The 27908-nt window shown below is 44.2% G+C and overlaps 1 protein-coding gene across 1 annotated transcript in view; it reads right to left on the reverse strand.

Annotated features, from left to right (window-relative positions):
- pde9aa (phosphodiesterase 9aa) overlaps positions 1–10665 on the reverse strand; it is a 46849-nt gene extending 36184 nt beyond the window's left edge. The window contains 5 exon segments of the mRNA XM_031802341.1: positions 4613–4656; positions 5089–5166; positions 5723–5793; positions 10274–10282; positions 10660–10665. Coding sequence (XP_031658201.1) covers positions 4613–4656; positions 5089–5166; positions 5723–5793; positions 10274–10282; positions 10660–10665 — 208 coding nt within the window.
- Between the last annotated feature and the right edge of the window lie 17243 nt (positions 10666–27908).

Here is a 27908-nt window from a genome sequence, read left to right on the forward strand (position 1 = left end):
CCCCCACCATTGTGCTAAAGCCACCGTGCCCACATCTTGGCTCTCCCCCACCATTGTGCTAAAGCCACCGTGCCTCCATCTTGGCCCTCCCCCACCATTGTGCTAAAGCCACCGTGCCTCCATCTTGGCCCTCCCCCACCATTGTGCTAAAGCCACCGTGCCTCCATCTTGGCTCTCCCCCACCATTGTGCTAAAGCCACCGTGCCTCCATCTTGGCCCTCCCCCACCATTGAGCTAAAGCCACCGTGCCTCCATCTTGGCCCTCCCCCACCATTGTGCTGAAGCTACCGTGCCTCCATCTTGGCCCTCCCCCACCATTGTGCTGAAGCCACCGTGCCCACATCTTGGCCCTCCCCCACCATTGTGCTAAAGCCACCATCTTGGCCCTCCCCCACCATTATGCTAAAGCCACTGTGCCCACATCTTGGCCCTCCCCCACCATTGTGCCAAAGCCACCGCATCTCCATCTTGGCCCTCCCCCACCATTGTGCCAAAGCCACCGTGCCTCCATCTTGGCCCTCCCCCACCATTGTGCTGAAGCCACTGTGCCTCCATCTTGGCTCTCCCCCACCATTGTGCTGAAGCCACTGTGCCTCCATCTTGGCTCTCTCCCACCATTGTAAAAAAATATTTTGGAAGCTATAGAAATGCATTATTTATTATGTTTTTATTTCATCTTTATTTTAACAGGGAAGACATATTGAGACTTAGGTCTCTTTTCCTGCCCTGTATAATACAACAAACACCGAACAAAAATCTATAAACGCAACACGCAACAATTTCAAAGATTTGACTGAGTTACAGTTCATATGAGGAAATCTGTCAATTGAAATAAATTCATTAAGCCCTAGTCTATGGATTTCACATGAACGAGAATACAGAAACTAATCTTTTGGTCACAGATACCTTGATAAAAAAAAAGGTAGGGGTGTGGATGAGAAAACCAGTCGGTATCTGGTGTGAGGCACGGCCTCATTTTTTTTTTAATTTTATTTTACCTTTATTTAACTAGGCAAGTCAGTTAAGAACAAATTCTTATTTTCAATGACGGCCTAGGAACAGTGGGTTAACTGCCTGTTCAGGGGCAGAACGACAGATTTGTACCTTGTCAGCTCGGGGGTTTGAACTTGCAACCTTCTGGTTACTAGTCCAATGCTCTAACCACTAGGCTACCCTGCAGCCTAGTGGCGCGACACCTCCTTCACATAGGGTTGATCAGGCTGTTCAGGCTGTTGATTGTGGCCTGTGGAATGTTGTCCCACACCTCTTCAATGGCTGTGCGTAGTTGCTTGGATATTGGCGGGAACTGAAATACGCTGTCGCACACGCCGATCCAGATTATCCCAAATGTGCTCAATGGGTGACATGTCTGGTGAGTATGCAGGCAATGGGAGAACTGGGACATTTTTAGCTTTCAAGAATTGTGTAAAATGGTCTGGGAAGAACATTGGTATGGCAATTCAATTATAGACAATGATGTATTGAGCCTCAAGCCTACTACACAAACCTAATTGCTACAGTACTGTTTTTAATAGGTTCATGATTTTTATTCTGAGCAGTAGATCTCGACCTGCATTTTGACCCAGAAAGTGATCTCGGGCTCAGAAAAGGTTGGTGACGACTTCCTTAATATATACTTTTATATTATATTATATTATGTGAGCTAAAACATATAAAAAATAATAAATAAATACAAATATGTAAAAGCATTTTCCTCAAAGTATAATGTTTTTGAGATTACTATTGTTACTGTCCCCATGACAAAAAATAAAAAATACATGTAATTTTGTCTTCGAAACATTGAATTGAAATACTGAGGAATGCCAATATGGCCGACCGGTGGATTCAAAGCCTCTCAACGACCAATAAATAGCATCAGCAATACAGGGTTTAAATACAGAGCCTTTCGGAAAGTCTTCAGACCCCTGGACGTTTCCCACATTTTGTTACGTTACAGCCTTATTCTAAAATGGATTAAATAAAACCATTTTCTCTAGAATATACATACAATACCCCATAATGACATCACAATAACCCATAATGACATCACAATAACCCATAATGACATCACAATAACCCCATAATGACAAAGCGAGAACATGTTTTTAGACATTTATGCAAATGTGTAATAAAAAACACCTTTGCTATGAGACTAGAAATTGATCTCAGGTGCATCCTGTTTCCCATTGATCATCCTTGAGATGTTTTTACAACTTAATTGGTGTCCACCTGTGGTAAAATCAATTGATTGGATATGATTTGGAAAGGCACACACCTGTCTATATGAGGTCCCACAGTTGACAGTGCATGTCAGAGCAAAAACCAAGCCATGAGGTCGAAGGAATTGTGTGTAGAGCTCAGAGACAGGATTGTGTCGAGGCACAGATCTGAGGAAGGGTACCAAAACATTTCTGCAGCATTGAAGGTCCCCAAGAACACAGTGGCCTCCATCATTCTGAAATGGAAGAAGTTTGGAACCACCAACACTCTTCCTAGAGCTGGCCGCCCGGCCAAACTGAGCAATCGCGGGAGAATGGCCTTGGTCAGGGAGGTGCCCAAGGCCCTGATGGTCACTCCGACAGAGCTCTAGCGTTCCTCTGTGGAGATAGGAGAACCTTCCAGAAGGACAACCATCTCTGCAGCATTCCAGCAATCAGGCCTTTATGGTAGAGTGGCCAGACGGAAGTCACTCCTCTGTAAAAGGCACATGACAGCCCGCTTGGAGTTTACCAAAAGGCACTTAAAGACTCTCAGACCATGAGAAACAAGATTCTCTGGTCTGATGAAACGAAGATTGAACTCTTTGGCCTGAATGCCAAGTGTCACGTCTGGATGACACCATCCCTACGGTGAAGCATGGTGTGGTAGCATCATGCTGTGGGGATGTTTTTCAGCGGCAGGGACTGGGAGACTAGTCCGGATCGAGGCAAAGATGAACAGAGCAAAGTACAGAGAGATCCTTGATGAAAACCTGCTCCAGAGCGCTCTGGACCTGACTGGGGTGAAGGTTCACCTTCCAACAGGACAACTACCCTAAGCACACAACCAAGACAGCGCAGGAGTGGCTTTGGGACAAGTCTCTGAATGTCCTTGAGTGGCCCAGGCAGAGCCCGGATTTGAACCTGATCGAACATCTCTGAAGAGACCTGAAAATAGCTGTGCAGCACCACTCCCCATCCAACCTGACAGAGCTTGAGAGGATCTGCAGAGAAGAATGGGAGAAACTCCCCAAATACAGGTGTGTCAAACTTGTAGCATCATACCCAAGAAGACACAAGGCTGTAATCACTGCCAAAAGGTGCTTCAACAAAGTACTGAGTAAAGGGTCTGAATACTTATGTAAATGTGGTATTTCAGTTTTTTTTTTTTTTATGAATTATGGGGGTATTGTGTGTAGATTGATGAGGAAAAAACACTGCAATACATTTTAGAATAAGGCTGTAACGTAACAAAATGTGGGAAAGGTCAAGGGGTCTAAGTCACTGTGCATCATTGGGAAAAATACTACCAACCTGGAGAGACATCTGAAACCTCAATATATATCATCGACCCCATCCACGCCACAAAACACCGAGGTAGGCGCGGTCCCATTCACATTTAGAGCATAATACGCTCAGGTAATAACAGATAGATAATTTAATACCTTTATTTAACTAGGCAAGTCAGTTGAGAGCAAATTCTTATTTAATGGACGGCCTAGGAACAGTGGGTTAACTGCCTGTTCAGGGGCAGAACGACAGATTTGTACCTTGTCAGCTCGGGGGTTTGAACTTGCAAACTTCCCGGTTACTAGTCCAACACGCTAACCACTAGGGTAGCTAGTTAGTTTGCTGCAACCTATCAGACCACTACTACTGACAGACCTTTGATTACAATACAGCTACAGTCTGTCAAGGGACAGGGCTCCAGACTGCAACCATTTAGTGGCATTTTGCGACCCATTGACTTGGCTGTGCGAGTTACATTTTTATTTATTGGTCGTATCAGTGTGGGCTGAACATTCATTACACGGACACCACACTCAAAAGATTCAAAACATTCAGGAAAATTCAGGATCCTTATTTTAACAGTAACAGTAATAAGGGTTCTACCTGGAACCTAAAAGGGTTCTTCGAAGGGTTCTCCTATGGGGCCAGCCGAAGAACCCTTTTTGGTTCTATATAGCACCTTTTTGTTTTAAGAGTGTAGGACAAGGCAATGTGTGTTTGTGTTCATGGGAGTCAGTGATTTATGTTTAATATAGGTTAATGAGGCAATACAAATGTGATGTGACTAATATAAAGGGCATTTATTTTAGGAGCCCGCGCGCTCCCGAGTGGTGCAGCAATATAAGGCACTGCATCTCAGTGCTGGAGGCGTCACTACAGACACCCTGGTTCGAATCCAGGCTGTATCACAACTGGCTGTGATTGTCCCATAGGGTGGCGCACAATTGGCCCAGCGTCGTCTGGATTTGGCCGGTGTAGGCGGTCATTGTAAATAAGAATTTGTTGTTAACTGACTTGCCTAGTTACATAAAGAAGAAAAAAATATGCTAATTTGGTATGCGCTTGTCAGCTATGTGTGTTTATTTGCGTAGCGTGTGAAAACCCCCTGGCCCACTAGGACTCACCAGCTAGCTGTCCACCAGTCAGGGGCACCACGCTGTACGGTGACCTTTAACACACACACACACACACATGTTTAGACAGGAAGTGGTGCGGCACTCCAATACTGTACATCCGCCCCCCTTCCTTCTAATTAGACGTGCTGTCAATGTCCTCTCCTCTTCCTCCCACTGTCTTACTCAGCATCTGAAGTGTGAGGACACGTTGGTGGATGTGTGTGTGAGAGAGTGAGCAGTATCTGGCTCACTGTTTCACCCTGACATTGGATCTGATAGTGTTTTGTTTTTCTACTAACCCTGGGCCATAGGGCACAATCTGGGATATGTCCTTCTGTTCAATGGACATTTCAATGATATAACCATTAACCCTTGAAGAACATCATTTATTATGCTTGTGAGCTTAGGCTGCTGAAATGACAGATTGTACCTTCACGGACCAATGTGTAATGTTTTTCTGTAAATGTGAACGCGACAGCGCCTACCTCTCGGTGTTGTGTGACATGTTGGGGTCGATGGACACCATGGCTCCTGTGGAGTCCAGTAGAGACAAGGTGGTGTTCCTGTCCAAAACAGACAAAGCAGGGACACTCTCTCTGAGGATGTGTCCCACTAAAGTTCAATGAAGAGGGTGTAGGCGTTTGGCACATTCCAAAATATCAATCAAAGAAACCAAGCGAGAGATATTCAAGACTACTGGGACCTATGACCTTGTATCCTTTAATTATGGTTGTGTACTCATCTAATAGAAGTGATTGTCAAAACAACAGAAACTGGGTGGTTTGAGCCCTGAATGCTGATTGGCTGACAGCCGTGGTATAGCATCATTACTGCTCCAATTACGTTGGTAACCAGTTTATAATATCAATAAGGCACCTTGGGGGTTTCTGGTACATGGTATATGGCCAATATACCACGGCTAAGGTCTGTATCCAGGTACTCCGCGTTGCGTTGTGTGTAAGAACAGCCTTTAGCTGTGGTATATTGGCCGTATACCACAAACCCCCAAGGTGCCTTATTGCTTAAGTAGAAAACCAGTCAAGAGTACATGAAAATGAAAGGATCAAAGACAAATACTTAAGACTAAAGAGAGGAAAAGAGGGATGAGCAAAGTAATACCTTGGGATACCCAGAACGCTGCAAGACAACTCTCTGATATCGTACGGGCTGCAGAACCTGCTGAAGACCACCTACGGGAACAGTAGCCAAGACATGCAACATAGTGATGATCCAAAAATATATAATGATGTAAAATGTAAACAGAGTCCGCACTTAGTACATCATGTTTGGCATGTGAGGCAAAACGTTCATGTTCATATAACAACCATCATGTGTGTGGATATAAGGGAGAAAGCATTTCTAGAATATATTGAACATATGCTGACACCTACAGTGTTATGTAAATAGATGTTGGAGATGCTGATACTGTTTCTAGATGTGGAATACTTTCCTAATGATCAGGGTGGTACAGAAAACCAGTGTATTTAGTCAGCTTGTTCTACAACAGTCCTCAGAGTACAGTGTGAGAGAAAATGGACAAAACCCACCATCGATCGGTACACCCTGTAAATAACCCCATTATTGTTGTGTTCTTGTGTTACTTTCTATTTTAAAAATGTTACTGGAGTTTATTTAGTAAATATTTTTTTAAACTCTATTTCCTTAAAACCGCATTGTTGGTTGTAAGCATTTCACGGTAAGGGTAGACCTGTTGAATTCGGAGCATGTGACAAATACAATTTGATTTGATTTGAAAAGGACTCTGCCTGGTGTCTGCATTGGCAGGTGTCCCATTCTGGGCTTTTCTTTTAATGACAAATATGTAGATTCCCCCTATCACCCTTCTTCTTTTGATGACAAATATGCAGATTCCCCTTATCACCCTTCTTCTTTTATTGACAAATATGCAGATTCCCCCTATCACCCTTCTTTTAATGACAAATATGCAGATTCCCCCTATCACCCTTCTTTTAATGACAAATATGCAGATTCCCCCTATCACCCTTCTTTTATTAACAAATATGCAGATTCCCCCTATCACCCTTCTTTTAATGACAAATATGCAGATTCCCCCTATCACCCTTCTTTTAATGACAAATATGCAGATTCCCCTTATCACCCTTCTTTTAATGACAAATATGCAGATTCCCCCTATCACCCTTCTTCTTTTATTGACAAATATGCAGATTCCCCCTATCACCCTTCTTTTAATGACAAATATGCAGATTCCCCCTATCACCCTTCTTTTAATGACAAATATGCAGATTCCCCCTATCACCCTTCTTTTATTAACAAATATGCAGATTCCACTTATCACCCTTCATTTAATGACAAATATGCAGATTCCCCCTATCACCCTTCTTTTAATGACAAATATGCAGATTCCCCCTATCACCCTTCTTCTTTTATTGCCTTCCAAACAAGGTTGAGCACCGTCATCAACAGTGACAAGTCAGCCAGTCATCTCTAGTGTCAACCCCAGCCCCGAGCTTCACTAACCAGCTCCACCAAGACAGATGACTTTGACCCAGAATTGTTTTTATGCGTTGCTTGTTTATATAAATTGTAAAGACATTATCATTTGCTTTTTTTTGTTGTCAAATTTGTTCTGCAGTTATCGGAGGTCGCGGATAAACTATGTGATTCTATGTTTAGCGGAGATATTCTGTGTATAAAGTGATGCGGGAGGGGGAAAAAAAAGAAGCATACAATGACGCACTTCTGCTGTTCTATAAGTCAGGCGTTAGAGCAAGAGCGTTTTCAAGTGCAACGTTAAAGGGCAATTCCGCCACTTTAAAATCTCATAATTGTTATCTCCAGAACGAAACCAGTGTCTACATATGTGAAAACAGTGCGTTTCTATAACATGAGGTTATAAAGATAAGGTCCTAGAAAATGCTTCTCTGTGACATCACAGGGTAGGATTAAAATAAGAAAAAAAAGTGATTTTCCAAACGTACAGTTATGAATATAACTATTGTTCTCTGAAGAAGGGAACGAGGTATAGCATACTATGGGGAGTCAACGACCAATCATATTCACCTGAAGAAACAAATCACGCCCAACTAGCCAATGGATGCCGAGCCCAACCTCGGAAGCCTTGCCTTCCTGGCTATAATACCGTGGCTTGCATTCATTTCCTCAATTCAGTACCGCTCTTCAGCGAGCCCAAACCCCAAAATGTGCTATACCCAGTGGGGATTTTAGCGTGTAAATTTTGGTGGGGCAAACTTGTTTTTAGATGCATGCCAGCAAAGCCACTACACAACAAAACACTAAACGATACATGAATTGCACTATAACGGTGACAAACGGTGCCCACACACTGTTAGGGCCTACATAAAGCTGTCCCAACAGCAGAGTTCTGACAGCAGAGTCCCACCAGCAGAGTCCCACCAGCAGAATCCCACCAGCAGAGTCCCAGTCCCAACACCTTACCACTACTACAACTGGCTATCAGCGGAGCCTTGTCTGCCAGCGAAAACAGTTAATTCAGCCTCATTTACTGCCTTTAAAAAAACATAGCTGATATGGCTGACTTGCTTTAATAAATGTGGTTTCTACTGACAATTGAGATGTACAAACTATGGCATAAGGGGACAATAAGCGGGTAACAGGCCATCTGTAATTTTGATTACGACATTAATGAGCGAGCTAGGATGGACGTTGTCAATAATTTGTTCAGCACTTTTGAAATGTGCCGTGATAGAATTCAGAACATGGGCCATTCTTACAGTGTTCTCCCTATACACCAAGTCAGAACTGTAGGATAAATACAGGGGGCATATATAAGCAGACAATGAAAGCTCTTACAATATTCAGTGATTAAATTTCACTAAAACAGGTTATAGGCTACATGTGCACCACCAAGTCAGAACAGGGACCAAATTATTAGGGGGAGGCACATGGGCTACTAGCGTCTTACTACTCAACATACACTGAGTATTACTTTCTCAGCCACAGTATACATATCTCCCTGTCATATTACATAATTTAAGCAGCAACATACAAGAAGTTTTTGGACTCACCTTGTTGTGCTGTGCTCACTTGAACAGGAAGGTGGTACGGCAGTCCTTCGTGGGCAAATGTTGTCATCAAAGTCTGGCTGGCATTCTCTGTATTTATGGTGCTTTCAAGACAACTGGGAACAAGGAAAAAAACAAGGTCGATTCATGATGACATCAGTGATCTTCAGGTCAGAGCTCTGGAAGAGGCCCGCATTCCCGACTTGGATGACTGTTCAAAACGTATTTTCCCAGTCAGAACTCATTTTTTTCTGAATCCCTTTCATTCGGTCATTCATGATGACATCAGTGATCTTCAGGTCAGAGCTCTAGAAGAGGCCAGAATTTACGACTTGCAATTCCGAGTTGGAGGACCGTTCAAAATGTATTTTCCCAGTCAGAACAATTTTTTTCCGAGTTCCTTTGTCTAGAACTCATGGAAGTCAGATTTCCCAGGTCTGAGTTTACAGTTGTTTTGAGCACTGCAGAAGTTATGCTGGATTGACAGCATTGCCAATGTTGAATGTTTATCCTTTTAAGCTTGGAAAAGAGACCCTCAAACCCAGACTTGGGACCACAAACCCACTCCACTGAATAGCAGGCTAGTGATTGCTTTCCAATGCTTGCCACTAATTCCTTCTAAACCACTCATTGTTGAATTTGTGATTTCCAAATTGTTGTCCAATGAGCACCAATATGTTTATCTACAATTTCTCTTCATTATTTCTCTTCATATGATAAGGATTAAAAAGCATTTGCCAGTAGATTTTCGACTTGATTCATGATGATGACTGCTAGATTGCTAGCTAAGATTTTGAAAGTATCATGTTGACAGTCCAATCAAAGCTACTGTAGATATAATGTGATTTTACATGATTTTATCTGTGGCCAATGACCTTGAGCCTTCTTGGATGGGCACTTCTAATGCAACTCTATGGCAGCACCCAAGGGGCTTGAATTTTCGAGCTCTACCCTTAGACTTGGCGGTGACGTAGTGTCCCCATGAGTGACAGAACACTGAGCCAATCACGGCGCAGCTAGAGAACATTACCCAATCACGGTGCAACTGAAAACATTACCAACCCCTACACTGTGTATTTTCTGGCTGGCTTCCCCGCCACCACAAAAAGCACTGAGCTAGGCTGAAACACCTGTATTTTGGAGCTGCCTTACTCAAGAAAGCAAAAAAGAGAAGTTTGTATGCCGCTTTATTACATTATTTGCAAATTGGTATGTGACACGTATTAATGTCAAAATAACATGCTAAAAAGGTGGGGCTCAAAACAGGTGGGGCTCTGAATGAAGGGTCGCCACTGGTTATACCTCATTCTCTCCTTCAGGGAACAGTAGTTATATTCAGAACTGTGCGTTCCCTTTCAGTCCTTCACTCTGTAAAACATACAATGGGGGACATACAATCACACCTCAAGCCGGCTCAGAGGGTACCAAACTAGGAGGCCCACAGCAGCCCAAGCACACACAGGTTCCACGGGCTCCAAATAGGGGTGACAGAAGCCACCTTTTTCACTAATACTTAGCCGAGAAGCCTGAACTGTCAGAGCCTCATAAAGGGAACCAAAACCTACTGCAACTTGGCTATGCAGACTGACACGTTGCCACTGCAGCTCAAGTCCATAGACACCACGGTTCCAAGAACAGTACTTACCTTGCGAGCCTGAAATGTCAGAAACCGCAAGTTCAAAACAACAGAGCACCTGTCAGCACACACACGCTGCATATCATCGAACAGAGTCGATGAACCACGGCAGCCCAAGGCTCAAACCAAAAGGGTCTATCCGGTAACCCGGATAAATGTGCAACCCTTGTCCTCTTCTGCCAGGGAGCCTCCACAATCCAATGAGAAAGACGCTGCTTAGAAAAGCACCCCGAGCTGGATTAGGGAAACAGACAAAAAGCTGGTCACAAACAGACAAAAAGCTGGTCACAAACAGACAAAAAGCTGGTCACAAACAGACAAAAAGCTGGTCACAAACCTAAATATCCTTGGTCCTATCCATGTAGGTGCGTAAAGCTGAACACAGACCATTCTACCTCCATTGTTCACTGGAAGCAAATGGGGGAAGTGAGACAGGCAACAGATCGAATGCCAGGGACCTGTAAGACACAGCATCAGGACACGGCATCACTTTGTAGTCGCAAGGTGCAAACTCTAAACTGGAAGGGTGTACTGATAGCGTGTGGAGATCCCCAACGCGCTTGGCCCGATTCCAAGGCCATGGGAAGGGCAGTCTTGTCGCAAAGGACCTTCAGGTCCACAGACTCCAATGGTTCAAACGCAGGCTCAAACAGAGCGTCTAGGACCAAAGCCTGGTCCCAGGTCCCAGGTCGGTGCCATAGGCTTAGACACTGGTCTGAGCCAACGCACGCCTTTCAGGAACCACAACACCAGAGGATGAGACCCCTGGGTAGAGCCGTCAATCCCTACATAACACGCCGAGATGGCTGACATATGAATGTGGAAAAAGAAAGGCCCTGCTCAAAAAGCTGTTGCTAGAACATCAAAATGTCCACCAAGGAGCTCTGAAAAGGACCCTCAAACGCACACCACTTGTATACAACCTTCTCGTCACGCCATGACTGTATAGTCTTAAATCACGTTCAAAGGTAAACCCTTAGTTGTCAAATTCAAACCTTTCAACCCCACAGATCCCATATCTGCAGTCGTGGCTGCCAAACTCCCCTTCGCCTGAGACAATAGATCCCAATGACACAGAACCCTCCAAGGGTCCCTGTCCAGCAGGTGGATGATCTATGGGAACCAAGGTTGTGTGGGTCAACGGGGAGCCACCAGAATCAACAACAGACCCTCCTGATGAACCCTCTCCATGGTGGAATGAATCAGGTACACAGAAGGAAATGCATAGAGCAGGATCCGAGGCCACTGACAAGCCAAAGCATCCGTTCCTAACAGAGTGCCCCATAACCCTCATTGAGAAGAACAGATGACAATGCTCATTTTCTCAAGATGCATAAGAATCTACATCGGCCCTGACGAACCAGTCCCATATCTGGGCAACCACAGAGGGGTGCAGTGTCTACTCCATAGCGATAGGACCCCCCCCCCCCCCCCCCCCCCCCCCCCTCCGGAAAATATATCTGCACCCAAGTTGAGAGATCCGGAAAGATTCGTTGCGTGCTGCTCCATTCAAGCAGGTAACGGGCCAGGTTTAGCTGAGAGAGAAACCGTGTTCCTCAGTGCTAGCAAAATAGTCCGTAGCTCTAGGTGATTGATATGCTACACCCTTTGCACTGTTGACCAAATCCCTCCTTCCGAGAAGCCCTTACACAGAGCTATCCATCCCAGTAAGGATGAGTTGCGGGTCCCTCCAAAGCACTTAGGCATAACAGGGATACCTTGAGCAACACATAGCAGTCGCATCTGTTTCAGCACTGGGTATCAACAGAAGTCCCAGAGGCACCACATCTATCATAGAGGCCATCAGATCCAATAACCGCAGGTACAAGCAAAAAGGCACAGAGTTCTCCAGCTGAAACTGTGCCAGACAGAGCCACAATACGCCCCTCCTCCATTGGGACAAAAATGCATGATTCAGAAACGAGTCCAGAACAAGACCCAGAAACTGAATGTGCCGAGCCGGAGTCAAACAACTTTTCTTGTGATTCACTATGAACCCCAGAGACTGAATATGGGAAGCCAGCGTGGCAGTGTGGAGCTCCACCTGTTCCCTCAACTCTGCTATCACTATCCGCAACGATGCCAAAGCCACTTCCTATCAACGGCACCTTTTCTATGGTGGTGGGAGAGCCCGAAAGGCAGGACTATTAACTTATAGGCTACACCCTCAAAATAAAACCTCAGAAACTTTCTGTGGGGAGTATGCATCCTTCAGATCTATGGAAGTGAACACATCGATGGGACTCACTGACTGCAATAGCTGGTGAAGTTTTAGGTGCTTGTTTAAAACACATAAGTCCAGGATGGGATGCAACGTTCCATCACTCTTGGGAACTAAGAAGTACCGGCTGAATCAACCGCTCTGTACTTCTGACACAGGGACCATCTGAATTGCCTGAGTTTGAAGGAGAGAGGAAAACACTTCTCTCAAGACAGGCGCTAGGACCTCAGTGACAATTGATGTGACCATGGCACCACGAAAAGGAGGAGAATGCACAGCGAACTTCAGACCATGCCCCTCATCATCGTCCTCACCACTCATGGTAAAACTGCTCATGCCCGCAACTGGACGGAGCACACTGCCAGTCTTCCTACATGACTTCCTGACGGGGCAGAGCGCCACCCTAAGGACTGGGAGAATTAGTTATTTTTTGTCATGCTCGTTTTCATATCCACCACTCGTGACAACTGTGTGTCTGAATGTGAGGAAGGAACTGTGTTCATTATGCTCACAGCTGGACGATACCGCACTCTCGATACCCCTGAACACAGAGGAACCTTGGGTAGAAACAATGTGCTTTCGTGGTAGGGCTGTTCTGATCCAAGGTCCTCACAGGGTTCGGGGACTTCGGCAACCAGTAGGCCAGCATCCCTGTTGTACAACGCCTCTTCACTGTTGACATTGAGACTGGTGTTTTGCAGGTACTATTTAATGAAGCTGCCAGATGAGGACTTGTGAGGCGTCTGTTTCTCAAACTAGACACTCTAATGTACTTGTACTCTTGCTCAGTTGTGCACCGGGGCCTCCCACTCCTCTTTCTATTCTGGTTAGAGCCTGTTTGCGCTGTTCTGTGAAGGGAGTAGAACACAGCGTTGTACGAGATCTTCAGTTTCTTGTAAATTTCTCGCATGGAATAGCCTTAATTTCTCAGAACAAGGTAGACTGACGAGTTTCAGAAGAAAGTGATTTGTTTCTGGACATTTTGAGTCTGTAATCAAACCCACAAATGCTGATGCTCCAGATACTCAACTAGCCTAAAGAAGGCCAGTTTTATTGCTTCTTTAATCAGAACAACAGTTTTCAGCTGTGCTAACATCGTTGCAAAAGGGTTTTCTAATGATCAATTAGCCTTTTAAAATTATAAACTTGGATTAGCTAACACAACGTGCCATTTGAACACAGGAGTGATGGTTGCTGACAATTGGCCTCTGTATGCCTATGTAGATATTCCATTTTTTTTTAAATCAGCCATTTCCAGCTACAATAGTCATTTCAAATCAAATTGTATTAGTCACATGCGCTGAATACAACAGGTGTAGTAGACCTTACAGTGGAATGCTGAATACAACAGGTGTAGTAGACCTTACAGTGGAATGCTGAATACAACAGGTGTAGTAGACCTTACAGTGGAATGCTGAATACAACAGGTGTAGTAGACCTTACAGTGGAATGCTGAATACAACAGGTGTAGTAGACCTTACAGTGGAATGCTGAATACAACAGGTGTAGTAGACCTCACAGTGGAATGCTGAATACAACAGGTGTAGTAGACCTTACAGTGGAATGCTGAATACAACAGGTGTAGTAGACCTTACAGTGGAATGCTGAATACAACAGGTGTAGTAGACCTTACAGTGGAATGCTGAATACAACAGGTGTAGTAGACCTTACAGTGGAATGCTGAATACAACAGGTGTAGTAGACCTTACAGTGAAATGCTGAATACAACAGGTGTAGTAGACCTTACAGTGAAATGCTGAATACAACAGGTGTAGTAGACCTTACAGTGTAATGCTGAATACAACAGGTGTAGTAGACCTTACAGTGAAATGCTGAATACAACAGGTGTAGTAGACCTTACAGTGGAATGCTGAATACAACAGGTGTAGTAGACCTTACAGTGGAATGCTGAATACAACAGGTGTAGTAGACCTTACAGTGAAATGCTGAATACAACAGGTGTAGTAGACCTTACAGTGGAATGCTGAATACAACAGGTGTAGTAGACCTTACAGTGGAATGCTGAATACAACAGGTGTAGTAGACCTTACAGTGGAATGCTGAATACAACAGGTGTAGTAGACCTCACAGTGGAATGCTGAATACAACAGGTGTAGTAGACCTCACAGTGAAATGCTGAATACAACAGGTGTAGTAGACCTCACAGTGAAATGCTGAATACAACAGGTGTAGTAGACCTTACAGTGAAATGCTGAATACAACAGGTGTAGTAGACCTTACAGTGTAATGCTGAATACAACAGGTGTAGTAGACCTTACAGTGAAATGCTGAATACAACAGGTGTAGTAGACCTTACAGTGGAATGCTGAATACAACAGGTGTAGTAGACCTTACAGTGAAATGCTGAATACAACAGGTGTAGTAGACCTTACAGTGGAATGCTGAATACAACAGGTGTAGTAGACCTTACAGTGAAATGCTGAATACAACAGGTGTAGTAGACCTCACAGTGAAATGCTGAATACAACAGGTGTAGTAGACCTTACAGTGAAATGCTGAATACAACAGGTGTAGTAGACCTTACAGTGTAATGCTGAATACAACAGGTGTAGTAGACCTTACAGTGAAATGCTGAATACAACAGGTGTAGTAGACCTTACAGTGGAATGCTGAATACAACAGGTGTAGTAGACCTTACAGTGAAATGCTGAATACAACAGGTGTAGTAGACCTTACAGTGGAATGCTGAATACAACAGGTGTAGTAGACCTTACAGTGGAATGCTGAATACAACAGGTGTAGTAGACCTTACAGTGGAATGCTGAATACAACAGGTGTAGTAGACCTCACAGTGGAATACTGAATACAACAGGTGTAGTAGACCTCACAGTGGAATGCTTTACTTACAGGCCCTTAACCAACAATGCAGTTTAAAGAAAATACAGATAAGAAAAAGAGATAAATGTAACAAATAATTAAAGAGCAGCAGTGAAATAACAATAGCGAGGCTATATACAGGGTATTACGGTACAGAGTCAATGTGGAGGCTATATACAGGGTATTACGGTACAGAGTCAATGTGGAGGCTATATACAGGGGGTACCGGTACAGAGTCAATGTGGAGGCTATATACAGGAGGTACCAGTACAGAGTCAATGTGGAGTCTATATACAGGGGGGTACCGGTACAGAGTCAATGTGGAGGCTATATACAGGGGGTACCGGTACAGAGTCAATGTGGAGGCTATATACAGGAGGTACCAGTACAGAGTCAATGTGGAGGCTATATACAGGGGGGTACCAGTACAGAGTCAATGTGGAGGCTATATACAGGGGGGTACCAGTACAGAGTCAATGTGGAGGCTATATACAGGGGGGTACCAGTACAGAGTCAATGTGGAGGCTATATACAGGGGGGTACCAGTACAGAGTCAATGTGGAGGCTATATACAGGGTATTACGGTACAGAGTCAATGTGGAGGCTATATACAGGGGGTACCGGTACAGAGTCAATGTGGAGGCTATATACAGGAGGTACCAGTACAGAGTCAATGTGGAGTCTATATACAGGGGGGTACCGGTACAGAGTCAATGTGGAGGCTATATACAGGGGGTACCGGTACAGAGTCAATGTGGAGGCTATATACAGGAGGTACCAGTACAGAGTCAATGTGGAGGCTATATACAGGGGGGTACCAGTACAGAGTCAATGTGGAGGCTATATACAGGGGGGTACCAGTACAGAGTCAATGTGGAGGCTATATACAGGGGGGTACCAGTACAGAGTCAATGTGGAGGCTATATACAGGGGGGTACCAGTACAGAGTCAATGTGGAGGCTATATACAGGGGGGTACCAGTACAGAGTCAATGTGGAGGCTATATACAGGGGGGTACCAGTACAGAGTCAATGTGGAGGCTATATACAGGGGGGTACCGGTACAGAGTCAATGTGGAGGCTATATACAGGGGGTACCGGTACAGAGTCAATGTGGAGGCTATATACAGGGGGTAACGGTACAGAGTCAATGTGGAGGCTATATACAGGGGGTACCGGTACAGAGTCAATGTGGAGGCTATATACAGGGGGTACCGGTACAGAGTCAATGTGGAGGCTATATACAGGGGGTACCGGTACAGAGTCAATGTGGAGGCTATATACAGGGGGTACCGGTACAGAGTCAATGTGGAGGCTATATACAGGGGGTACCGGTACAGAGTCAATGTGGAGGCTATATACAGGGTATTACGGTACAGAGTCAATGTGGAGGCTATATACAGGGGGTACCAGTACAGAGTCAATGTGGAGGCTATATACAGGGGGTACCGGTACAGAGTCAATGTGGAGGCTATATACAGGGGGTACCGGTACAGAGTCTATGTGGAGGCTATATACAGGGGGTACCGGTACAGAGTCAATGTGGAGGCTATATACAGGGGGTACCGGTACAGAGTCAATGTGGAGGCTATATACAGGGGGTACCGGTACAGAGTCAATGTGGAGGCTATATACAGGGGGTACCGATACAGAGTCAATGTGGAGGCTATATACAGGGGGTACCGATACAGAGTCAATGTGGAGGCTATATACAGGGGGTACCGGTACAGAGTCAATGTGGAGGCTATATACAGGGGGTACCGGTACAGAGTCAATGTGGAGGCTATATACAGGGGGTACCGGTACAGAGTCAATGTAGAGGCTATATACAGGGGGTACCGGTACAGAGTCAATGTGGAGAGTCCAAACAGAGTCCTGTTTGGCCCTGTCCGGGGGTGTCCTCGGATGGGGCCACAGTGTCTCCTGACCCCTCCTGTCTCAGCCTCCAGTATTTATGCTGCAGTAGTTTGTGTCGGGGGGCTGGGGTCAGTTTGTTATATCTGGAGTACTTCTCCTGTCCTATTCGGTGTCCTGTGTGAATCTAAGTGTGCGTTCTCTAATTCTCTCCTTCTCTCTTTCTTTCTCTCTCTCGGAGGACCTGAGCCCTAGGACCATGCCCCAGGACTACCTGACATGATGACTCCTTGCTGTCCCCAGTCCACCTGGCCATGCTGCTGTTCCAGTTTCAACTGACCTGAGCCCTAGGACCATGCCCCAGGACTACCTGACATGATGACTCCTTGCTGTCCCCAGTCTACCTGGCCATGCTGCTGCTCCAGTTTCAACTTCCACCTGACTGTGCTGCTGCTCTAGTTTCAACTGTTCTGCCTTATTATTATTCGACCATGCTGGTCATTTATGAACATTGAACATCTTGACCATGTTCTGTTATAATCTCCACCCGGCACAGCCAGAAGAGGACTGGCCACCCCACATAGCCTGGTTCCTCTCTAGGTTTCTTCCTAGGTATTGGCCTTTCTAGGGAGTTTTTCCTAGCCACCGTGCTTCTCCACCTGCATTGCTTGCTGTTTGGGGTTTTAGGCTGGGTTTCTGTACAGCACTTTGAGATATCAGCTGATGTACGAAGGGCTATATAAATAAATTTGATTTGATTTGATTTGGAGGCTATATACAGGGGGTACCGGTACAGGGTCAATGTGGAGGCTATATACAGGGGGTACCGGTACAGAGTCTATGTGGAGGCTATATACAGGGGGGTACCGGTACAGAGTCAATGTGGAGGCTATATACAGGGGATACCAGTACAGAGTCAATGTGGAGGCTATATACAGGGGGGTACCGGTACAGAGTCAATGTGGAGGCTATATACAGGGGGTACCGGTACAGAGTCAATGTGGAGGCTATATACAGGGGGTACCGGTACAGAGTCAATGTGGAGGCTATATACAGGGGGTACCGATACAGAGTCAATGTGGAGGCTATATACAGGGGGGTACCGATACAGAGTCAATGTGGAGGCTATATACAGGGGGGTACCGGTACAGAGTCAATGTGGAGGCTATATACAGGGGATACCAGTACAGAGTCAATGTGGAGGCTATATACAGGGGGGTACCGGTACAGAGTCAATGTGGAGGCTATATACAGGGGGGTACCGGTACAGAGTCAATGTGGAGGCTATATACAGGGGATACCAGTACAGAGTCAATGTAGAGGCTATATACAGGGGGGAACCGGTACAGAGTCAATGTGGAGGCTATATACAGGGGATACCAGTACAGAGTCAATGTGGAGGCTATATACAGGGGGTACCGGTACAGAGTCAATGTGGAGGCTATATACAGGGGATACCAGTACAGAGTCAATGTGGAGGCTATATACAGGGGGGTACCGGTACAGAGTCAATGTGGAGGCTATATACAGGGGATACCAGTACAGAGTCAATGTGGAGGCTATATACAGGGGGGAACCGGTACAGAGTCAATGTGGAGGCTATATACAGGGGGGAACCGGTACAGAGTCAATGTGGAGGCTATATACAGGGGGGTACCGGTACAGAGTCAATGTGGAGGCTATATACAGGGGGGTACCGGTACAGAGTCAATGTGGAGGCTATATACAGGGGATACCAGTACAGAGTCAATGTGGAGGCTATATACAGGGGGGAACCGGTACAGAGTCAATGTGGAGGCTATATGCAGGGGGGAACTGGTACAGAGTCAATGTGGAGGCTATATGCAGGGGGGTACCGGTACAGAGTCAATGTGGAGGCTATATGCAGGGGGGAACCGGTACAGAGTCAATGTGGAGGCTATATGCAGGGGGGAACCGGTACAGAGTCAATGTGCGGGGGCACCGGTTATTTGAGGTAGTATGTAAATGAAAAAATGTATATGTAAAAATAGCTTTTCTTTAAAAAACAAGCCCAGACTTTTGAACAGTAGTGTATGTAGACATCGGTATTGAGCTGGAGATCATGAAAATTAGGTTGAAAAGTGTCGGAGTTACCCTTCAATAACAATGGTTTTGGGGAACAGCTTTTTCAGTTTTAAAGATGTTCCTATGAAGGTTCTAACGATGAATTTAGCCTTCAGATGCTTTTGGAAAACCAGGCTCAGGACAACAAGTGGAAGTGGGAGAGAGAGATGGAGAGATGTGGAGAAGAAAGAGGGAGAAATGAGCTGGAGATATGAGAGACAGAGAGTACTCCAGAAACCTGCAGGCTGCAACAGATGTGGGAAACAGTAATGTGTTTAGTTCAGGCCCACGTAAGCAGAACGTCACTTCTGTTCACAAACAGAGAATCCACCATGAAATACACTGAACAAAAATATAAAATGCAGCAAGTAAAGTGTTGATCGAATTTTTCATGAGCTGAAAAACAAAATCCTCTACATTTTCCATATGCACAAAAAGCTTATTTCTCTCAAATATTGTGCACGAATTTGATTACTTCCCTGTTAGTGCGCATTTCTCCTTTGCCAAGATAATCCATCCACCTGGAAGGTGTGGCATATAAAGATGCTGATTAAACAGCATGATCATTGTACTGGTGCACCTTGTGCTGGGGACAATAAAAGGCCACTCTACAATTTGAAGTTGTCAGACAACACTATACCACAGATGTCTCAAGTTTTGAGGGAGCATGCAATTGGCATGCTGACTGCAGGAATGTCCACCAGAGTTGTTGCCAGAGAATTGGATGTTCATTTCTCTACCATAAGCCACCTCCAACATCTTTTAAAAAGTTTGGCAGTACGTTGAAACAGCCTCACAAACGCAGACCACGTGTAACCACGCCAACCCAGGACTTCCACATCTGGCTTCTTCACCTGCGGGATTGCCTGACATCAACCAGTCGGACAGCTGATGAAACTGAGGAGTATTTCTGTCTGTAATGAAGCCTTTCTGTGGGGGAAAACTAATTCTGATTGGCTGGGCCTGGCTCCCCAGTGGGTGTGCCTGGCTCCCAAGTGGGTGGGCCTATGCCCACCCAGGCCCACCCATGGCTGCGCCCCTGCACAGTCATGTGAAATCCATAGATTAGGGCCTCATTTATTTATTTTGATTGACGGATTTCCTTATATGAACTGTATGAACTAAGTAAAATCATAGAAATGATTGCATGTCGTGTTTATATATTCTCCTTAAGTATACAATAGAAAACTGCAGGATTAAATATTTGCAAAACATTAATATTAACTTTGTTATTGTTAATTAATTTCCCATATATCGTTAATTCATTTCCCATATATCGTTAATAAATTTCCCATATATCGTTAATTAATTTCCCATATATCGTTAATTCATTTCCCATATATGGTTAATTCATTTCCCATATCCATTTCCAGAATAATGCTCGAAGGCACTAACCAGGTTTCCATCCAACCATTTCATACAGCTGAGTTACGACCCGGGCTGATGGAAACAGCTGAGTTACGACCCGGGCTGATGGAAACAGCTGAGTTACGACCCGGGCTGATGGAAACAGCTGAGTTACGACCCGGGCTGATGGAAACAGGATATACAGATAAAACTTCAGAAATGCTGACAGACAATTTGTTCGTTGGAAATGGTGGGATCTTTTTGTGCCTATAAAATGTATTGTGTGTGAAATTGCATCATATTGAAGTAAACTTGGAGTCACGTGATGACATGTAGTGTGGTCCTCCCACTACGACTCGGGAAACCATGCAGTTTATTAGGCTACAGATGAAATAAGTTACAGGGTAGTGAAAGTGCATGTTGTTCCTTTCCAATAAATATCGCTGGTCTTCTTCTGGTGACATGATGATTGATGCTTGGCTGCCGTTTGACAAATACAATAATATGGCTCTTATCCATAATAATCTCATCATGTAGGTTGCCTAGCTGCACTGTATCTGCCAGCTGTTGGCACACGTGCCAAGACCAGAGTGGGTACAGTTGCAGTTGCTATATAACACAACAGTTTTTGTGACAACCCCCATTAAACTTGCATTTTTCATTCGGTCCATGAGAATTTAACCGCAAGCGTTATTCTTTTAATCAGCACAACGTCATCCCACACAGACTTTTATCCACAATAAATCCGTTTGATGGAAACATCTCTGGTGGGGAAATATTTATATTATTTTATTCCGATTTTTTACATTTTCACTGGTGTGAAATTTTTTTTCAATTTCACTCTATTTCAATTCAACAAAGACAAAAATAATAATCCTGGTCCTCCCAGAGACACTGGCGGATTTATAATCAGGCAGAAGAGGCAATTACCTCAGGCCTCACATCATCACGGGGCTTCATGAGCATCATATTCTTTTTCTGATCTGCTTTGAGGCATAATAAATCCATTTTTAAAAATCCTCATCAAAATTTGTCTGTTTAAACTAAAGATATTTTGTTGTCGTATGGGTTCTGTCTCAATCCACCTTGTCAGTCTTCCGCATCTGTGGTGGAAGGTGACAAAGCTACAGTGGTGTTTGTCAGACCAGCAGACATCCCGAAAATTGGTATTCTCACGAAAAAGTCTGTAGCATCCGAACGGTTTGGGCTACACACTAATATGACCCCTCTATTGGGAAGATGAGATTTTCACCAACACTATGGTATTCTCCGTTTTGTCCGGCATTTCCACACGTAAAAGGTATATGGGTAATTCCACTGTAATAATACAATATTCTGAGCTTACTTATATATCTCTCAGATACAAGACAAACACTTCAAATCATAATTTGATTGCATTTTTGAATGTCTGTTTTTTCAAATATGAATCGGTTATTCAATGTGTTTATATGGGCTAATAGATGTCGGGTCAAATATATATATATATTTTTATACCTACTGGGATCCTACAATTCCAAGTCAAATAGCTAAATGATCCTTGGTATGTTCATCTTTCAAAAAAAAAACTTTAAGGCAGGGGTAATCAAGTCTTACCTTACTAGGTCCGGAGACTGCCGGTTTTCTGTTCTACCTGATGATTAATTGCCCAACTTGGTGTCCCAGGTCTAAATCAGTCTGTGATTAGAGGGGAACAATGGACCTGCCTGCCTGACCATTCTGCCTGCCCTGACCTCGAGCCTGCCTGTCACTCTGTACCTCCTCAACTCTGAACTGGTATTGACCTTTTGCCTGTCCATGACCATTCTCTTGCCTACCCCTTTTGGATTGTTTAATATGTCTGCAATCCCGTTAACGGGATGATATGACAACAGCCATTGAAAGTGCAGGGCGCCAAATTCAAAACATAAATCTCATAATAAAAATTCCTCAAACATACATGTATTTTATACAGTTTTAAAGGTAATCTTGTTGTTAATCCCACCACAGTGTCCGATTTCAAATATGTTTTACAGCGAAAGAACCACAAACGATTATGTTAGGTCACCACCAAGCCACAGAATAAACACAGCCATTTTTCCAGCCAAAGAGAGGAGTCACAAAAAGCACAAATAGAGATAAAATGAATCACTAACCTTTGATGATCTTCATCAGATGACACTCATAGGACTTCGTGTCACACAATACATGTATGTTTTGTTTGATAAAGTTCATATAAAAAAATATGAGTTTACATTGGCGCGTTACGTTCACTAGTTGCAAAAACATCCAGTGATTTTGCATAGCCACATCGATTCAACAGAAATAAATGTTGATGATAATACAAGTTATACACGTGGAATTATAGATATACCTCTCCTTAATGCAACCGCTGTGTCAGATTTCAAAAAAACTTTACAGAAAAAGTAAAGCATGCAATAATCTGAGACGGCGCTCAGAAAAATAATCAAATTAAGCCTCCCATGTTGGAGTCAACAGGAACCAGAAATTACATGATAAATATTCCCTTACCTTTGATGATCTTCATCAGAATGCAGTCCTAGGAATCCAAGGTCCACAATAAATGCTTGATTTGTTCGATAATGTCCGTTATTTATGTCCAAGTAGCTACTTTGTTAGCACGTTTGGTATACATATCCAAACTCTCGTGCATTACTTCGGACAAAAACTTCAAAAAGGTATATTACAGGTTGAAGAAACATTTCAAACTAAGTACAGAATCAATCATTAGGATGTTTTTATCATAAATCTTCAATAAAGTTTCAACCGGAGAATTCCTTTGTGTCTAGAGGAGCAACGTAAGTCAATATTTAATTTTTTTATTTTTTTTATTTTACCTTTATTTAACCAGGTAGGCAAGTTGAGAACAAGTTCTCATTTACAATTGCGACCTGGCCAAGATAAAGCAAAGCAGTTCGACAGATAAAACGACACAGAGTTACACATGGAGTAAAAACAAACATACAGTCAATAATGCAGTATAAACAAGTCTATATACAATGTGAGCAAATGAGGTGAGAAGGGAGGTAAAGGCAAAAAAGGCCATGATGGCAAAGTAAGTACAATATAGCAAGTAAAATACTGGAATGGTAGTTTTGCAATGGAAGAATGTGCAAAGTAGAAATAAAAAATAATGGGGTGCAAAGCAGCAAAATAAATAAATAAATAAAAATTAAATACAGTTGGGAAAGAGGTAGTTGTTTGGGCTAAATTATAGGTGGGCTATGTACAGGTGCAGTAATCTGTGAGCTGCTCTGACAGTTGGTGCTTAAAGCTAGTGAGGGAGATAAGTGTTTCCAGTTTCAGAGATTTTTGTAGTTCGTTCCAGTCATTGGCAGCAGAGAACTGGAAGGAGAGGCGGCCAAAGAAAGAATTGGTTTTGGGGGTGACTAGAGAGATATACCTGCTGGAGCGTGTGCTACAGGTGGGAGATGCTATGGTGACCAGCGAGCTGAGATAAGGGGGGACTTTACCTAGCAGGGTCTTGTAGATGACATGGAGCCAGTGGGTTTGGCGACGAGTATGAAGCGAGGGCCAGCCAACGAGAGCGTACAGGTCGCAATGGTGGGTAGTATATGGGGCTTTGGTGATAAAACGGATTGCACTGTGATAGACTGCATCAATTTGTTGAGTAGGGTATTGGAGGCTATTTTGTAAATGACATCGCCAAAGTCGAGGATTGGTAGGATGGTCAGTTTTACAAGGGTATGTTTGGCAGCATGAGTGAAGGATGCTTTGTTGCGAAATAGGAAGCCAATTCTAGATTTAACTTTGGATTGGAGATGTTTGATATGGGTCTGGAAGGAGAGTTTACAGTCTAACCAGACACCTAAGTATTTGTAGTTGTCCACGTATTCTAAGTCAGAGCCGTCCAGAGTAGTGATGTTGGACAGGCGGGTAGGTGCAGGTAGCGATCGGTTGAAGAGCATGCATTTAGTTTTACTTGTATTTAAGAGCAATTGGAGGCCACGGAAGGAGAGTTGTATGGCATTGAAGCTTGCCTGGAGGGTTGTTAACACAGTGTCCAAAGAAGGGCCGGAAGTATACAGAATGGTGTCGTCTGCGTAGAGGTGGATCAGGGACTCACCAGCGCAAGAGCGACCTCATTGATGTATACAGATATCATGTGGAATGCGCATGACCAGAAAATGGCTCTCTGCCAGTAACCTGACTCATTCAGCTCTTATTCAGTCCCATAACCTCATTCAAGTTTCTAAAGACGGTTGATATCTAGTGGAAGCCCTAGGAAGTGCAACTTCATTCATATCCCAATGTGAATTCAATAGGGCCTGGGTTGAAAATATACCAACCTCAGATTTCTCACTTCCTGTTTGGATTTCTCCTCAGGTTTTTGCCTGCCATATGAGTTCTGTTACACTCACAGACATCATTCAAACAGTTTTAGAAACTTCAGAGTGTTTTCTATCCAATACTAATAATAATATGCATATATTAGCAACAGAGACTGAGGAGCAGGCCATTTACTCTGGGCACCTTTCATCCAAGCTACTCAATACTGCCCCTGCAACCATAAGAAGTTAATAAATATCAAGACTCAAACCATCTGCCTCCCATATCTCCATCTGGGTCTCGCCTTGTGCCCTTATACTAACATAATCAAGGATGTGCCAAATCTTGAGTTAGTGCATTGTTATAGGGTGAGCATTAGAATAAGCCGGCTCAATATTTGCAGACATAAGTGATATCTTTCCAGGAGCTGATCCGTCGTCAGTACTGTGGAATAATTCCATCTTCGTTGTAGGAAAGATGCATTGTTAAAACACTTGCAAGCCTAAATTCCATCGCCATGGGAAACCTGGCCTAGGAAAGACTCCTATGACCTAGTCATAAAATGCAAACTGAATGGGAAGAGAAACGAGGAAGAGAATTGAAAAAGAGAGACAGTAAGAAGCTGGTGGATGGACTAGTAAGGCTGACTACCGCTGGTGGCTTGACGAGACAGCGAGAGAGAGAGATTTTATTTAACCAGGTAGACCAGTTGAGAACAAGTTCTCATTTACAACTGCGACCTGGCCAAGATAAATCAAAGCAGTGAGACAAAAACAACACAGAGTTACACATAAACAAACGTACAATTAATAACAATAGAAAAAAATATTATAATAAATAAATAGAAAAATCCATGTACAGTGTGTGCAAATGTATTAGAGTATGGAGGTAGGCAATAAATGGGCCATAGAGGCAAAATAATTACAATTTAGCAGATTAACACTGGAGTGATAGATGTGCAGATGATGGTGTGCAAATAGAGATACTGTGGTGCAAAATAGTAAGAGGGTTGATGAGGTAGTTGGGTGTGCTATTTACAGATTGGCTGTGTACAGGTACAGTGATCAGTTACCTGCTTTGACAGCTGATGCTTAAAGCTAGAGGGAGATAAGACTCCACCTTCAGAGATTTTTGCAATTCGTTCCAGTCATTATCAGCAGAAAACTGGAAGGAAAGGCGGCCAAATTAAGTGTTGACTTTGGGGATGACCAGTGAGATATACCTGCTGGAGCGCGTGCTACGGGTGGGTGTTGTTATCGTGACCAGTGAGCTGACATAAGGCGGGACTTTATCTACCAAAGACTTATAGATGACCTGGAGACAGTGGGTTTGGCGACGAATATGTAGTGAGGGCCAGCCAACGAGAGCATACAGGTCATAGTGGTGGATAGTATATGGGGCTTTGGTGACAAAACGGATCGCACTGTGATAGACTACATCCAGTTTGCCGAGTAGAGTGTTGGGGGCTATTTTGTAAATGACATCGCCGAAGTCAAGGAGCGGTAGGATAGTCAGTTTCATGAGGGTATGTTTGGCAGCATGAGTGAAGGATGCTTTGTTGCGGAATAGGAAGCCAATTCTAGATTTAATTTTGGATTGGAGATGCTTAATGTGAGTCTGGAAGGAAAGTTCACAGTCTAACCAGACACCTAGGTATTTGTAATTGTCCACATATTCTAGGTCAGAACTTTCCAAAGTAGTGATGCTAGTCGGGCGGGAGGGTGCGGCCAGCAATCGGTTGAAGAGCATGCACTTAGTTTTACTAGTATTTAAAAGCAGTTGGAAGGAGTGTTGTATGGCATTGAAGCTCGTTTGGAGGTGTGTTAGCACAGTGTCCAAAGAAGGGCCAGATGTATACAGAATGGTGTTGTCTGCGTAGAGGTGGATCAGAGAATCACCAGCAGCAAGAGCGACATCATTGATGTACACAGAGAAAAGAGTCGGCCCGAGAATTGAACCCTGTGGCACCCCCATATAGACTGCCAGAGGTTCGGACAACAGGCCCTCCGATTTGACACACTGAACCCTATCTGAGAAGTAGTTGGTGAACCAGGCAAGGCAGTCATTTGAGAAACCAAGGCTGTTGAGTCTTCCGAGTAAAAAGCCTTGGCAGGTCGATGAAGACGGCTGCACAGTACTGTCTTTTATCAATGGCGGTTATGATATAATTTAGGACCTTGGAGTGTGGCTGAGGTGCACCCATGACCGACTCGAAAACCAGATTGCATAGTGGAGAAGGTACGGTGCTGCAGCTCTTTCAGAACATCTGCTGCCTGGATTAGGGTGAAGGAGAAGCCGGGGGGGGGGGGGGGGCAAGCTGCTGCAGGTAGGGCTGAGATGTTGGCCGGGCTAGGGGTAGCCAGGTGGAAAGCATGGCCAGCCATAGAAAAATGCTTATTGATATTATAAATTATCGTAGATTAATTGGTGGAGACAGTGTTCCCTATCCTCAGTGCAGTGGGCAGCTGGGAGGAGGTGCTCTTATTCTCCATGGACTTCAGTGTCCCAAAACTTTTTGGAATTAGTGCTACAGGAAGCAATTTCTGTTTGAAAAAGCTAGCCTTAGGAAATGAGAGAGAGACAAAGGAGAGAGAGACAAAGTAGAGAGAGAGAGAAACAAAGGAGAGAGAGAGAGAAAGGAGGGAGGGAGAGAGATAAAGAAAAGGAGAGAGAGAGAATGTGGGTGTGAGAGATTGATACCAGTAACAGTATGAGAAAATGAAGCGTCACATAGACAAGTGAAAGAGAGAGGGAGAGAAAATGACATCAGGAGAGAGAAAGTGAGAGGGAGAGAGAGAGAAAGAGGGAGAGAGAAAGAGAGAAAATGACATCAGGAGAGAGAAAGACAGTGGGAGAGAGAAAGACAGTGGGAGAGAGAAAGAGAGAGGGAGAGAGAAAGAGAGAGGGAGAGAGAAAGACAGTGGGAGAGAGAAAGACAGTGGGAGAGAGAAAGAGAGAGGGAGAGAGAAAGAGAGAGGGAGAGAGAAAGAGAGAGGGAGAGAGAAAGCAGGAG

This window comes from Oncorhynchus kisutch, linkage group LG2 (assembly GCF_002021735.2).
Source record: "Oncorhynchus kisutch isolate 150728-3 linkage group LG2, Okis_V2, whole genome shotgun sequence".
NCBI lineage: Eukaryota > Metazoa > Chordata > Actinopteri > Salmoniformes > Salmonidae > Oncorhynchus > Oncorhynchus kisutch.